The sequence below is a fragment of the Pan troglodytes genome, chromosome 15, assembly GCF_028858775.2.
Source record: "Pan troglodytes isolate AG18354 chromosome 15, NHGRI_mPanTro3-v2.0_pri, whole genome shotgun sequence".
Classification (NCBI taxonomy): Eukaryota; Metazoa; Chordata; class Mammalia; order Primates; family Hominidae; genus Pan; species Pan troglodytes.
The window spans coordinates 19080151-19095276 of NC_072413.2; the positions used below are offsets into that span (position 1 = coordinate 19080151).

At 42.6% G+C, this 15126-nt stretch overlaps 1 protein-coding gene and 1 non-coding gene across 2 annotated transcripts; both read right to left on the minus strand.

The window, feature by feature from the left end:
- Positions 1-1663: 1663 nt before the first annotated feature.
- Positions 1664-2659, minus strand: OR6S1 (olfactory receptor family 6 subfamily S member 1). Its single transcript, XM_528694.3, has one exon. The coding sequence runs from the start codon at positions 2657-2659 to the stop codon at positions 1664-1666; it is 996 nt and encodes a 331-aa protein (XP_528694.2).
- Positions 2660-14014: 11355 nt separating this feature from the next.
- Positions 14015-14108, minus strand: TRNAY-GUA (transfer RNA tyrosine (anticodon GUA)). Its single transcript has 2 exons — positions 14072-14108; positions 14015-14050 (listed from the first exon to the last, which is right to left on the minus strand). It is a non-coding gene; the product is annotated as a tRNA-Tyr (tRNA).
- Between the last annotated feature and the right edge of the window lie 1018 nt (positions 14109-15126).

Consider the following 15126-nt stretch of genomic DNA (forward strand, 5'->3'; position numbering starts at 1 on the left):
AAGATTTCCAAAGGGATTTCCATGAATAGGAATCCCTTTTCAAATGTCCAGTAAACTAGACAAAATTTACTACAAAGTTTGGTTCTTGGTAGATACAACAATATTTGGCATTTGGCATTCTTTTTTTTTTAGATGGAGTTTTGCTCTTTGGCCCAGGCTGGAGTGAAGTGGCACCATCTTGGCTCGCTGCAAACCTCCGCCCCCTGGGTTCAGTGATTCTCCTGCCTCCTTATATAATGCCTCCTTATATAATGAAATTATATAAAATTACCCTTTTTGGTAGCTGGGATTATAGGCACCCGCCACCATGCCCGGCTAATTTTTGTGTTTTTGTAGAGGCGGGGTTTCGCCATGTTGGCCAGACTGGTCTACGACCTCCTGACCTCAGGTGATCGGCCTGTCTCGGCCTTGCAAAGTGCTAGGATTACAGGCGTGAGCCACCGTGTCCAGCCTATGTGGCATTCTTAACTCTTTAATATTAAAGCGCCTTATTTTACTAAAAACAAAAGAAGATTTAACACAACAGATACAAGAATGTAAAAAGATGAGCAAATGAATGAAACATAATCCAATGACAAAACGAGTGGAGATGTCTTTATCATTGTACTAAAGTGCACACTGGAAGAATACAGTAAATGCTATTACTCATGAAATCCCTCACTGATCTGCTTTCCCAACGGCACCTGGAATTACCACAGAGAAGTAATTAAGTCCCTTTATTAAATTTGCTTCACCTCTTTTTCCTCTAGCAGTAAATGTAAATTTTTCTAACAAGCATGTTCAAAAATATACAGATAATCTATTTTTATTTCATTTTATATCTATAAGGAAGTTTTTCTTAAAATTCTTGACTTGCATAAACAGTTGGAAGGCTCTACTTAGACTCGCAATCAGTTTTTAGCTTTTGAGGAGAGTACACAAATGGATTCAAATGTTGAATTAAAGCTACAGTCCCTCTTCTCAGACAAATGCATATATATTCAAGCACATAAAATTTAGATACCTATTGGGCATATAAATTTTCTGAAACCCATCCTTAGATTCCCTACATGACCATGGACCCATAGGTTAAGACTCACAGGTTAGAAGGTCTTAGGAAGTGGCGATGATATTGATCACGATATATCAATAATAAGTAGTATTATTATTATTAGGTATGATCTAGGATCAAGAAATTTTGCCTGAAAGAGAAGAAGGTGGATTGATGACCTGAGAATTCATTAGCAGTTCCAGAATTCAGTCTTTTGGTGATATCCATAATGAAGACGGAAAGGAGCATGATAATGAGAATGTTTGGATTTTAAAATATGATTTTTAAAAATGACAACAAGACCAGGTGTGGTGGCTCACACCTGTAATCCCAGCACTTCGGGAGGCTGAGGTGGGTGGATCACTTGAGGCCAGGAGTTTGAGACTAGCCTGGTCATCGAGTGAAACCCCATCTCTACTAAAAATACAAAAATTAGCCAGGTGTGGTGGTGGGCACATGTAATCCCAGCTACTCAGGAGGCTGAGGCAGGAGAATTGCTTGAACCCAGGAGGTGGAGGTTGCAGTGAGCTGAGATCACGCCACTGCAGTCCAGCCTGGGCTACAGAGTGAGACTTTCTCTCTCTCTCAAAAAAAAAAAAAAAAAAAAAAGACTAGTTACTAGACTCTTCACTTTTACCTTACTGCTTTCTCACTGAGACATTTATCAAGTAAAAGATTCCCTAAAAAGCCTGCCACTACCTTCCTAAACATGTCCTTCAAAGCTTCCTTGACTTGCTCATTATGTAAGGCATAGATGAATGGATTCAGCAGTGGTGTCACAAATGTCGTTATTACTGTCACTGCCCAGTTAGTGTCCACAGAACCACTCTGCGATGGCCGCACATAGAGAAAAATGGCACTTCCATAGAAGAGGGTCACCACTATCAAATGGGAGGTACAGGTAGAGAAGGCCTTCTGATGGCCTGAAGCAGAGGGGATGCTCAGGACAGCCAGCACAATGAGGCCATAGGACACAGCAGTGATGAGCAAGGAAGATACAATGACGAGGGAGGCCAGGACAAAGTCAGTCTCCTCCAGCTTCTTGGTATTGGTGCATGCCAGGCGGAGCAGTGGGCCACTGTCGCAGAAGAAGTGCTGCACCACAGCACCCTGCTTACAGAAAGGAAGCAAGGCCACAGCCACTGTGGGACCAAGCACAGGGACGAGTCCCCCCACCCAGCAGGCCAAGGCCACACGAAAGCACACAGCCCCACTCATGAGCAAGGGGTAGCGCAGAGGATGACAGATGGCCAGGTAGCGATCCGCAGACATGACAGCCAACAGTAAGAACTCGGAGGCCCCGAGAAAGAAGTAGAAATAGAATTGGGTGATACATGCAGCAAAGGAAATAGTGTGTTGCCTTGAGAGGAAATTGCTCAGCATCTTTGGAATGATGACAGAAGTGAGCAGAATCTCTAGGCAGGACAGGTTACCCAGAAAGAAGTACATGGGGGTCTGTAGTCGAGTATCAGCCCTTACCACCCCCACAATCAACACATTGCCTGTCAGAATCAGGAGACAGACAAGAAGAAACACAGAAAATAATTCCACTCTTGCGCTGTTGAGATTTGGGAACCCTGCCAAGACGAACTCTGTTGGATCACTACTGTGGTTCCCATCAGGACTCATTGTCTTTTCCACCTGTCCAACAACAAAAACATGATCCTGGTAAGAGCAGGTCCTCTGCTTACAGTCCTGAAACTTACTTCGTCATGATATGGGACTCATATCCCCAGTTTATCCAATTGCAGCTCCTGTTAAGATCTGAAGCACTTAAGGTCATCATCTGATTGATTTTAGCACTGGAGAAGATTTTCTCTAAAGGGTAACAAAACTTAGGTATGAAAATGCCAGGAGTCTCCATCTCCTCCATCTTCACATCTCCTGTTCTCAGATCTTAAATAATGACACCTCATTATTGTAATAACAATATCACTGAGCATCTGAGTTGGGCAAAAATATCTGAAAAAGGATTTTGTGAAGAATATGATTACCATTCAACCGGGATCAGAACTTGAGTCAGACTACCTAGTTTTAAATTCCTGCATCTCCACTTACTGGCTGAGTAGCCTTGGCAAGGTTACTTACCCTCTCTGTGCTCCTCAGTTGTGAAATGCTGTAAGGAGCAAATGATATAATAGTGCAAAGAATTTAAGAGTGTCTAGTACTTAACTTAAAAATTATGTGGCAGAGAAATCCCCTGGCTATAAGTTAGGACACCAGAATCTAGGCTTGGCTTGCCATTACTCTTGGAAGATTATCAATTTGTACTTTAACTGTCCAACTGTACAATGAGTCACAGGAATCTAGGCCATTAGTATACCTAATGAAATTATATAAAATTACCCTTTCTGGCAGGATGCAGTGGCTCATGCCTGTAATCCCAGCTTTTGGGAGACCGAGGCGGGCGGATCACTTGAGGCCAGGAGTTTGAGACAAGCCTGGCCAACATGATGAAACCCCGTCAGATGTTTGTCAGAGCCAAAATTATGAATTTCTGACCGCAACTATTAATAAAAAATTATGTCCTTATTCTTTGATTCTTATTCTTTGCTTCAAGTCCTCCCAGTTCTGAGGACCACCACCAGTTAGAAAAATCAAGTCCATTATATCCAGAAAGCTTGTTTTAAAATGCCTCAGGTATCAGGAGAATCCTTACTCCCTTTTGACAGAGCAGGAGCACCATCGTCTTGGACAAACACTGCCACTTTAAGTTTCAGCTCCCTTTCTAGCCTCATGCATTTCAAAGAAATCACTTCTCTTCTAACTACAGGCAGCCAGAAAGAGCAGACAGTAAAACACAGATAAGACAGCTCGGGCACAGAGGGAGGTGAGGGGAGATTCTTTTGGGTAACCGCCAAACTTCGCCATCATACAACGGGCCCCAGTAAAATGATGGGCCTTAATAAGCACCTTTCTTTCCCTTCAGGTGCACTAAGATAGGGAAGCTGAATGGGAGTATGCCTGCAGCTACAGAAAGATTATGGGAACAGACACAAAACTCTCCCTCCCAGATAAGCACAACAAAGAGACACAGAAGCAGTCCAAGCCTCTGATAAACTCTCCCACCCTGAATCCTTAAAAACTCCTAGTCTGTAAGAGAGTGTGCCTCTGACCTAGCTTGGCCAGCAGTTCCTCTCAGGTTTGTTTTCTCTCTAAAATAAACCTGTCTTGACTGGCAAGCCACCTTTCATGTTTCTTTCCTCTTTCTTTAATTCTTATACCTTTAGCCATGCAAAACATAAGAACTGATCTTAAGACCCTTGGTTCTCTATCAGCCCTATTGTTCTCTTTTGTTGTTGTTGCTGAGGTGGAGTCTCACTCTGTTGCCCAGGCTGGAATGCAGTGGCACAATCTTGGCTCACTGCAACCCCACCTCCTGAGTTCAAGCGATTTTCCTGCCTCAGCCTCCTAAGCAGCTGGGACTACAGGCACATGCCACCACACCTGGGTAATTTTTGTATTTTTAGTAGAGACAGGGTTTTGCCATGGTGGCCTGGCTGGTCTTGAACTCCTGGCCTCAAGTGATCTGCCTCTCCTCAGCCTCCCAAAGTGCTAGGATTACTGGTGTTAGCCACCATCCCCAGCCAACCTTATTGTTCTCTAGCACATCCCAACAGTCTTTATTCTCAGCAAGCATTAGACTCTTTACTTACAATTTCTCTCCTGTGGGTCCCACAGGTCCAGACAGGAAAATATCTGGAGCTTTTTTCTAGGATAAAGCAGTTCTGTGATCTTTCTCCCTGAGGATGCATTCAGTCTCCCCTCCCTCCAGCTTCTATAGAAATTGCCTGTTGTCAGTAAAGTCATTCGACTTTTGCTTCATATTTGTTATGTACCAGATGCTGCTGTACTTGGAGATTTAGAGATAGAAGACATTGTCACTACCCTCATGTAGCTCACTGCCCACTAAGAATGACAGAAAAATTAAGATGTGTGACAGGTAGAATGTTGCAGGGAAGTATAGGGTACCAAAGGGAAACAGAAAAGGAACCAAACTGAAACTCAGAGAGACAGGCAGTATTCTGGAGACAGGCAATGCCTGAAATAAGTACTAGAAAATGAGTATGCATTTGATAGAGAGAAGGAGGCATCTTCAGTGGAAAAGAGCAGTGTGTGAACACAGTACCTTTGGGCTACAGCACAGAACATAATGGGTGGAATATAAACAGATGAGACTGGTCACCCCAAAGGGGACTCCGTCTGGCACTCTGTTGCTCCCTGTGAAAATCCACCATTGAGCTGAACCTAAACTATATCTTAAGTGACAGGAAGCTGAGTTACCAACTCTGAATATGGAAGGGATTCCTCCTACCTCCTCCTGAATGTCCTTGTTGTTTCCACGAGGGTGGGGGTCACCCTGAAAAAAAATGTTTCCCCTTTTTATGATTCAAGGTCCTGTTCCATCTGAGAGTCCTTCCCACACCCTGTACCGTAAGGCTGACAATAGGCTCACATCCTTGGAGTTGGGGAGGATGGGCAAAGCACTTGGGAAAACAAGGAGAAATTGGATAATCTCCTTCTTCTCCTGGGCTTTCCTCTCATGTTGTCATTCTGCCTTGTGAACAAGGGGGCTTTCTAATCCTGAGGAGGATGTGTCATGCTGCCTTTCTTATGGCCATGAGCAAGCCATCAGGACCCACCCTTCCCTCCCTGTAGAAAGAATGCCTTCCGCAATGTGACCACTGTCTTAGATTTCCACAGGCATAATTCAAGTGAAAGACAATTATCTCAATTATCTCACAAGTGAAAGACAATTATCTCACAAGAAGTGTTACTACAAAAACAACATGGGGCTAGAAGGCAAGGGGTACATATGGAGGGGTTACACCATTTACCTCCTATTTTTGAAAAGACTTAGCCCACTTATGTAGTTCGTTTCATCTCTAGTTGTGGAAAAATGTTCCACTTAAAGCCATGTCTTCACTTTTTTTTGCTAATAGAACTTTTGTACAAAGCATCAGTTTTCTTCTTTTAGATGCCTACTTTCCCTGACTCCTGGTATTAGCCTGAGGGCAGGGAGGGAGAAGGCTGAAGTCTCTGGTTTCTAACTAATCTCTCTACTGAAGGGTGGGATCCTTCACACATAACTTTAGTTTCCAATGGAGATATCTTCAGATGAGAACTAATCTGGGCATCAGAATTAGTCTGGACATCAGGAGCCCAGCTAGCAGCAGTGCTTTTTGGAGAGAGGTTAACCAGGTGGTGAGAAAGTAAGACCGTAGAGAAAGAAAAAAAAAATCCTAAAAGACCCAGGGGAGATTTGCCATTCAATGGAAATTTCCTAGACTCTGTTAAAAAAAAAAAAAAAAGCTTACCCTTTGCTCAAGAAAGGCTGATTGGGAATATTTCTGCATTTGTCTGTCAACTACATCAAACCAGGTCACTGCAAAAATTTAGGAACGTTAACGATGAGAATGAAGAAGAGGATAGAGCTTGATCAACCACAGAAGGCTATGACCATCACCCACCCTTCTCCTGCATGACACCCAGGGGAGATGTTTACATCCCAAGTAACACAGACATTCTGTTTTCTCCCTGATGACTTAAAATGATATTGGGAATCCCTCCCCTGGCTTTGGGGTTAGGAAATGATGGGAGTCCCATGAGCTTGACAAGATAAGGGAAATTTCCCAGTTTCATCTCTAGCTAATTCTACTGCTTCTCCCAGCCTTGCTGCTTATCTCCTAGTGGTAATATATATGTTCCACATACCCAAAGCATTATTCAGAATTCTGGGCCATTGATCACATTTTTTCCATTTGTGTCCATTCTATGGCCCTGACTAAAATCTTGACTGTTCCTATTCATGTCCTAAGACTCAGTTGAGTCTAGTGCACATCCGGTCTTCTGAGACAGCTTCCCCTACCCCCCATCCTTAGTCTTACCACCCTACTCACTCTCCCACCTGAGGTATGGCAGGTTCTGTTGATCTCAGTCTTAATATTTAGTCCGTTGTATTATAACGTTGCTTTTCTGTCTGTATCCCCTGCTAGACTTTAAATTCCTACGGCAGGAATATTTTCATCTCTGTATTTCTAGCACCAATCACAGTGCCTGGCACATAGTAGGTGCTTGACAAATGGCATGTGAACTAGACTGCTCTGAACCCCAGACTTGAGGAGCAGCTGCCCTTGTCAGATGAGCACCAATTAAGTTTTGAACTAGAGGAGGAGTGCACAGGGCTCCTGGGAACTAGTTTAGCTAAATTACATCCTTTCTAGACATACTTCTTTCTAGAAAAAAGAAAATATCTAAAGGGAATGAAGCATGAGAAGTGTCATCACTAGATTCTAAAGGAGTGAGAGCAAAGACTGGGAGAAACTGGCTGAGCTAAGCCAAACAACAACAAACTAAACTAGAAACTGCAACTCCTGTTTGTTAAGCTGAGGGAAGGCGGGGTCTGAAAAAGAGACCCATGAAGTCTAAGAACTAGTAAAGCACATTTAAGCCACACTTTTTTTTTTTTTTTTGAGACAGAGTCTTGCCCTGTCACCCAGGCTGGAGTGCAGTGGTGCGATCTCGGTTCACCACAACCTTCACCTCCCGGGTTCAAGCAATTCTCCTGCCTCAGCCTCCTGAGTAGCTGGGACTACAGGCGCCTGCCACCACACCCGGCTAATTTTTGTATTTTTAGTAGAGACGGGGTTTCACCATGTTGGCCAGGCTGGTCTTGAACTCCTGATCTCAGGTGATCCACCCGCCTCAGCCTCCCAAAGCGCTGGGATTACAGGCATGAGCCACTGCGCCCGGCCAAGCCACACGTTTTTAAACCTTAATCAAATCTTAAGGACTAAGGAAACTGCAGAAATAGATTAGATCAAAGACAGACAATTTGTTTAAAACAAACACACACACAGGCTGGGCACAGTGGCTCAGGCCTGTAATCCCAGCACTTTGGGAGGCCAAGGCTGGTGGATCACCAGAGGCCAGGAGTTCGAGACCAGCCTGGCCAATATGGCGAAACCTCATCTCTACTAAAAATACAAAAATTAGCTGGGCCTGGTGGTACCCACCTGTATTCCCAAGTACTAGGGAGACTGAGGTGGGAGGATAGCTTGAGCCTGGAAGGTGGAGGTTGCAGTGAGCCAAGATAGCGCCACTACACTCCAGAACAAGACTCCGTATCAAAAACAAAACAAAACAAAAAACTCTATTTGCCCAGTTGACATTGGCTTTGGTATTTAGCTTATAATACTTTTTCTTTTTTTTTTTTTTTTGATACAGTGTTTTTGCTCTGTTGCCGCCCAGGCTAGAGTGCAGTGGAACGTTTTCGGCTCACTGCTACCTCCGTCTTCCGGGTTCAAGTGATTCTCCTGCCTCAGCCTCCCGAGTTGCTGGGATTATAGGTGTCTGCCACCACGCCCAGCTAATTTTTGGAGTTTTAGTAGAGACAGGGTTTCACCATGTTGACCAGGCCGGTCTCAACTCCTGGCCTCAAGTGATCCGTCCGCCTCGGCCTCCCAAAGTGCTGGGATTACAGGCATCAGCCACCGCAACCGGCCACTTATAATACTTTCAAACTAACTTGATCATAGGAATTTCCTAGTTTTTTTTTAATGAAAGTAAACCATGTTAGAAGAAAAAATTGTATTTATTTTTAAAGCATACTCACATGGTTCAAAAATAAAAATGTATAAATTGAAAAGATCTAGTCCCCCACATTCCTATTCACCCCATCCCCCTTGCCTAATTAACCATTTTCATTAGTTCATTGGCCTCCTTCCAGTGTTTTTTGTGTATAAACAAGGAAATAACAAAATGTTTATTTATTTACTTGACACTTTCTTACAGTTCTGCACCTTGTTTCTTCTTTTCCCCTGGAAAACTTTCCCTGTCAGAAAATAAAGAACAAAAGAAAAATGTATAAACCAAGAAGACTACTAGAATGACACATCTGTTGAATGAATGAGTTGCAACATTCTTGAATTACATGTCTGCTTTAATCATTGTTTGATATCCCTTTTGCTTCAATTTTCCTTACTAGTAAAAATCCTATTGTAATGGAAATTGTATCAAAAAATCTAATTGACACTTTGTAAATAAAAATGAGCTAAAGTAAAATGAAATGATATCTGGAATTTTCTTCAACATAAAGTGAGGGCTATAGATAAAACTTTCTTGGCCATGAACTGGTAATTCATGGAGCTATATGTCAGCTATAACTGTGATTCATTATACTATTCTCTCTATTTTTAATACGTTTGAAATGTTTCATAATAAAAAGCCTCAGAAATATGTAGTGAAAATCAAGCGTCTATTTCAAGAAAACTCTACATTTTTAGAATACGATTTTCTCAGTTAAAAATTAATAAAGGTGTGAAATACTTCCCTGAATATGGAAACTCTAGTTCCACAAAATTAACCAGCCAGCCACTGGAGAATGTCAAACACCATGTGGGCTACTCAGAGCCAGAAAATGTAAAACTATAATGAACTACCAACTCCAAGAGGAACTTAACTTTCTCAGCAACAACCTGCCTTCTGGTTCAAAAGGAGTGGAGGCAATATAGAAACACACATATACACAGAATCACAGTCTAGAATAAGTTTTTGTTTTGTTTTGTTTTGTTTTGTTTTGTTTTTTGAGGTTGAGTCTCCCTCTGTCACCCAGGCTGCAGTGCAGTGGCGCTGTCTCGGCTCACTGCAGCCTCCGCCTCCCGGGTTCAAGCGATTCTCCTGCCTCAGCCTCGTGAGTAGCTGGGATTACAGGCATGAGCCACCACGACCGGCTAATTTTTGTATTTTTAGTAGAGAGGGGGTTTCGCCATGTTGGCCAGGCTGGTCTCAATCTCCTGACCTCAAGTGATCCACTGCCTCAGCCTCCCAAAATGCTGGTACCACAGACATGAGCTACCGTGCCGGGCCTATGGAGATTTGATTGAGTTAACAGATTTCAGAACCTATCTTTTTCATTATGACAAATTCTTTAATATAAAACTTAACCTTTTTTCCTTTTCTTCCTTTTTCTTTTTATTTTTTAACACATAGGAAAACAAGACAGAGTGCTATTACCAAGTCTCGTAGTAAGAGGATGTCTTTGTTCAGGCTGCTATAACAAATTACCGTAAATAGGTAAACAACAAACATTTGTTTCTCACCATTCTAGAGGCTGGAAATTTGATATCCCAGAGCCAGCATGATGGGGTTCTTGGTGGGGCTCTTTCTGGTTTATAGAGGGCAGTCTTCTTTCTGTGCCCTCACATGGAAGAAAAAGAGCTAGCTAGCTCTGTGGCCTCTTCTTATAAGGAGGCTAATTTCGTTCATGAGGGCTCCAGCCTTATATGCTAATGATTTTCCAAAGGTCCCATTTCCAAATACCATCACATTGGGGTTAAATTCATTATATGAATTTAAGGGGACATGGCCATTCAGTCTATTGCAAAGGAACTATTAGGAGGAAAAAATAGCAGACGGAATCGAATTTTTTCTGTTTTTTAGACGGAGTCTCACTCTGTCGCCCAGGCTGGAGTGCAGTGGCGCAATCTCGGCTCACTGCAAGCTCCGCCTCCCAGGTTCACGCCACTCTCCTGCCTCAGCCTCCCAAGCAGCTGGGACCACAGGTGCCCGCCACCACACCCAGCTAATTTTTTGTATTTTTAGTAGAGACAGGGTTTCACCGTGTTAGCCAGGATGGTCTCGATCTGCTGACCTTGTGATCTGCCCGCCTCGGCCTCCCGAAGTGCTGGGATTACAGGCGTGAGCCACCGCGGCCGGAGGGAATCGAGTTTTTAAAAAGAGAGAAACAAACACAAGTCTAAAATACAAACAGGAGAAATTTGCTCCACAGTCCTCAATCCATCTATTTGAATTGACATGCAAATATTACCAGTCCTTGAGTATAACCATAGTGTTAATGAGAAGGATAAAAATGAACAAATAGAATGAGTGACCTTAGAGGAAACAGATACTTAAATAATGGAAACAATCTTTACATTTCCAAATTTATATTAATAAAATAATGTAAATATGAACAAACCAGGAATAGATGTTATGAAAAAGGAACTTCTAAGAACCAAAGAGTTCTTTAAATTAATAATGATATCATCAAAATTAAAATAATATATACACACATATCAATCATAGTCATGCCCTGCGTAACAATGTTTCCATCAATGACAAACTGCGTTTACAACAGTGGTCCCATAAGATTATAATGGAGCTGAAAAATTCCTATTGCCTAGTATTTACTATACCATATTTTTTGTTTATTTTAGAGTGCACTTTTTCTACTTATATATTTTTAAAATGTTAACTGTAAAATAGTCTCAGGCAGGTCCTTCAGGAGGTATTTCAGAAAGCATTGTTCTCATAGGAGATAACATTTCTATGCGTCTTATTGCCCCCAAAGACCTACCAGTGGTGGCCAGGCACGGTGGCTCATGCCTGTAATCCCAGAACTTTGGGTGGCCAAGGTGGGCAGATCACCTGAGGTCAGGAGTTCGAGACCAGCCTGACCAACATGGAGAAACCCCATCTCTACTAAAAATACAAAATTAGCCTGGCTTGATGGCGCATGCCTGTAATCCCAGCTACTCGGGAGGCTGAGGCAGGAGAATGGCTTGAACTCGGGAGGCTGAGGCTGCAATGAGCTGAGATCATGCCATTGCACTCCAGCCTGGGCAACAAGAGCAAAACTCAGTCTCAAAAAAAAAAAAAAAAACAAAACAAACAAACAAACAAACAAAAAACCTACCAGTGGGGCAAGATATGGAGGTGAAAGACAGTGATATAGTGATATTGACAATCTTGACCCTGTGAGGGTCTAGGCTAATGTGTGTGTCTTAGTTTTTTAACAAAAAAGCTTAAAAAGTAAAATAAAATAAAAAAATTTTAAATAAAAAAGTTTATAGAATAAGGACATAAAGAAAATATTTTTGTATAAATATACAGTGTGTGTTTTAAGCTAAGTGCTATTACAAAAGAGTAAAAAAGCTTTAAAAATTAAAAAGTTTATAAAGAAAAAGTTACAATAAACTAAGGCTAATTTATTATTGAAGAAAAAAATTAAATAAACTTTTTTTTTTTGAGACGGAGTTTTGCTCGTTGCCCAGGCTGGAGTGCAACGGCATGATCTCGGCTCACCACAAACTCTGCCTCTGGGTTCAAGCGATTCTCCTGCCTCAGCCCCTCGAGTAGCTGGGATTACAGGCATGCACCACCACGCCTGACTAATTTTTGTGTTTTTAGTAGAGACAGGGTTTCTCCATGTTGGTCAGGCTGCTTTCCAACTCCTGACCTCAGCTGATCTGCCTGCCTTGACCTCCCAAAGTGCTGGGATTACAGGTGTAAGCCACTGCGCCCGGCCCCATTTTTTATCTGTGGCTTTTCTATGTTTAGATACACACAAATACTTAACCTTGTTTTACAATTGCCTATAATACTCAGTATAGTAACATGCTGTATGGGTTTATAGCCTAGAAGTAATAAGCTACACCATATAGACTAGCTGTGTAGTCGACTATACCACCTTAGTTTGTGTAAGTATACTCCACTATGTTTGCACATAATGAAAAAGCCTGATGATGCATTTCTTAAACCATATCCTTGTTGTTAAGTGACACGTGACCGTATATAAGAGGCTTGGCTGAAGACAATCTTCTAGAATATAGAACTAAGAGATGAAATATATGAGAGAAATATTAAGAGACATGGAAGTTAAATCCAGGATGCTCAACATATATCTAATAGGAACTTCAGAAAATAACAAAAATGGAGGAGATAAAATAAAGAAAGAATAAATAAGTTGTCTGAACTAAAGAAAGACACTTCTGAAATTTGGGAGACCATGCAGTGAACAGTATTAAACATAAAAATACCCACAACTATATACACCTTGGTGATGTCTCCAAAGTCCAAGAATAAAGACAAAAGCTTAAACGCTTCCTGAAATGTAAAAGAAAAAAAATTATCCATAAAATAAGAAAAATCAGTTTCATCATCAATGAAAACTCTGTGTAATAAGAACAATGTCAGTTATCTTCAGGAGTAAGAGGGAAAATGATTTTGAGCCTAGTATATTGGTTTTCTAGGGCTAACATCATAAAATACCACAGACAGGGTAGCTTTAACAACAGGAATTCATTTTCTTACAGTTCTAGAGGTTTGAAGCCCAAGATCAAGCTACTGGTTTCTGAGACCTCTCTTTGGCTTGCAGATGGCTACCTTCTCTCTGTCCTTACACAGTTCACCCTTTATTTGCATACATCTCTGGTGTCTCTCTGTGTCCAGATTTTTTCTTCTTATAAGGGTATTAGTCAGATTGGATTATGGCACACCCTAACAGCCTCTAACTTAATCACCATGTTAAAGGTGCTATCCTATAGTCACATTCTGGTGTATGGTGATTGGGGCTTTAGCATATTAAATTTTGTAAAGACACAGTTCAGCCCATAATACCTCCAATTCTATTTTCAGCATAAATAGCAGTCAAAAGAGAGTTTACATTGAGGGCACTTGGTTGGGGGGTGTTCTAGAACTTATATCTTCATTAAGATCCATGGATGCATTCTAAAGGAATTACTCAAGGTTGAACTCCTGAAAATAAAAAATAAAATCACGAAACAGTGAGATGCAAAAAATTTGTGAGCAAGGAAAGAAATAGAACTTATACGTAAATGTAAATAATTGTTAAGACATTGTTTTAATATACATGAATTCAATTTTCTAACATTTTATTCAAATATTTCATCTAGTTTCATAAGAATATCAGTTATAGTGTCACCTAATGGCCATAAAAATCAATGACTTGGAGATAAAAATCCCAGATTATATAAAAAATTTGAAGATAGTAGAGAAAGCAATGACTTGAAGAATGAGCAGACTCCCAAGGCCACAGCATAGGCTGTGGGAAGCGGGGTAATCCGGAAAGGCCTTGCTAGGTTTCGCCTGGGAGAGTGTGGATGCTGGCTGGCAAAGCCTTTGACCAGGCAGAGATGCAGCCACGTAGTTTTGGTGCGTGCGTATGCAAAAGAATACAGCACCTCCTTCGAGCCGGAATCGAACCAGCGACCTAAGGATGTCCGCAAATGTTTCCACAGGCTACAGTCCTCCGCTCTACCAGCTGAGCTATCGAAGGGCGCACGTTTCTGTGGTTGGGTCATTGATCTTTCAGCAAATGCAAGACTCCTTGCAACTCTAGTCGTCCAATAAGCTTTAAGTTGGTTGGAACTCGCCTTGGAGAGATAACCCTGCGCCGATCGCCACCGCGCTCCTTTTGCGGCGGAACAAAATCCTCTGGGTGTGGTTGACTGGCTTCCCCCGGGTGTGGTTGACTGGCTTCCCCCGGGTGTGGTTGACTGGCTTCCCCTGGCATCGATAACAACGACCCATGAGGGGCGAACCGGGTAGGGGGCGTGGGGGTAGTGGTGGGAGTGTGCTCTCACTTGCTATCTTCTTCCTCCTGTGCATCCCCCTTTCTACAGGTGAGGATGACAGACCTCAGTGGCAAAAAAAAAAAAAAAAAAAAAGTGAGAGGGTGAGAGGCAGAGGGGTTGGCGAGGTGGATGCAGGGTGCGGGGGTCCGGTGAGGGAAGGGTTGCTGGAGGAGAAAGGAGGAGACCTGGAATGGACACTGGTAGAAGGCTTCCAACCCCAGCCGAGCCGCAGGGTCTGGTGGTGGCCGGTAATGAGGCCCTTCCCTAACACTCTGACCTCCCTACACCTTCCACTGCTCTCCCACCCCCTCATCCCCCACCCCCGTTCTTCCTCCCGATGCGCTTTCTGCCTTCTACCCACAGTATCCTAAGTTCACTTATTGGCCCGTTGAGGTGTACTGGGAAGTGAGGGAAAGAACAAGTAGAATTAGGTGAGGAGACCCCTCCCAGGGATTGCAGAGGCACATGTGATACCCCTCCTCCCTCGGGGCCAATCTGGTGGTTGGCTTCCCTCCTCTGCAAACCGACCAGAAATATTTTGCCAGTTGCAACTTTTAGAAGTAGGACAAGGCTCTGTGGGCTCTGAAAAAGCAAAGGTGCAAGGACCAGCCTGAGCAACACGGCAAAACCTTATCTTTACAAAAATTACAAAAATTAGCTGGGTGTGGTAGCACAAGCCTGTAGTCCCAGCTACTTGGGAGGCTGAGGTGGGAGGATTGC

Coding starts and splice junctions, on each gene's coding strand:
- OR6S1 (XM_528694.3), bottom strand. CDS start 2,659: ATGAGTCCTGATGGGAACCACAGTAGTGATCCAACAGAGTTCGTCTTG.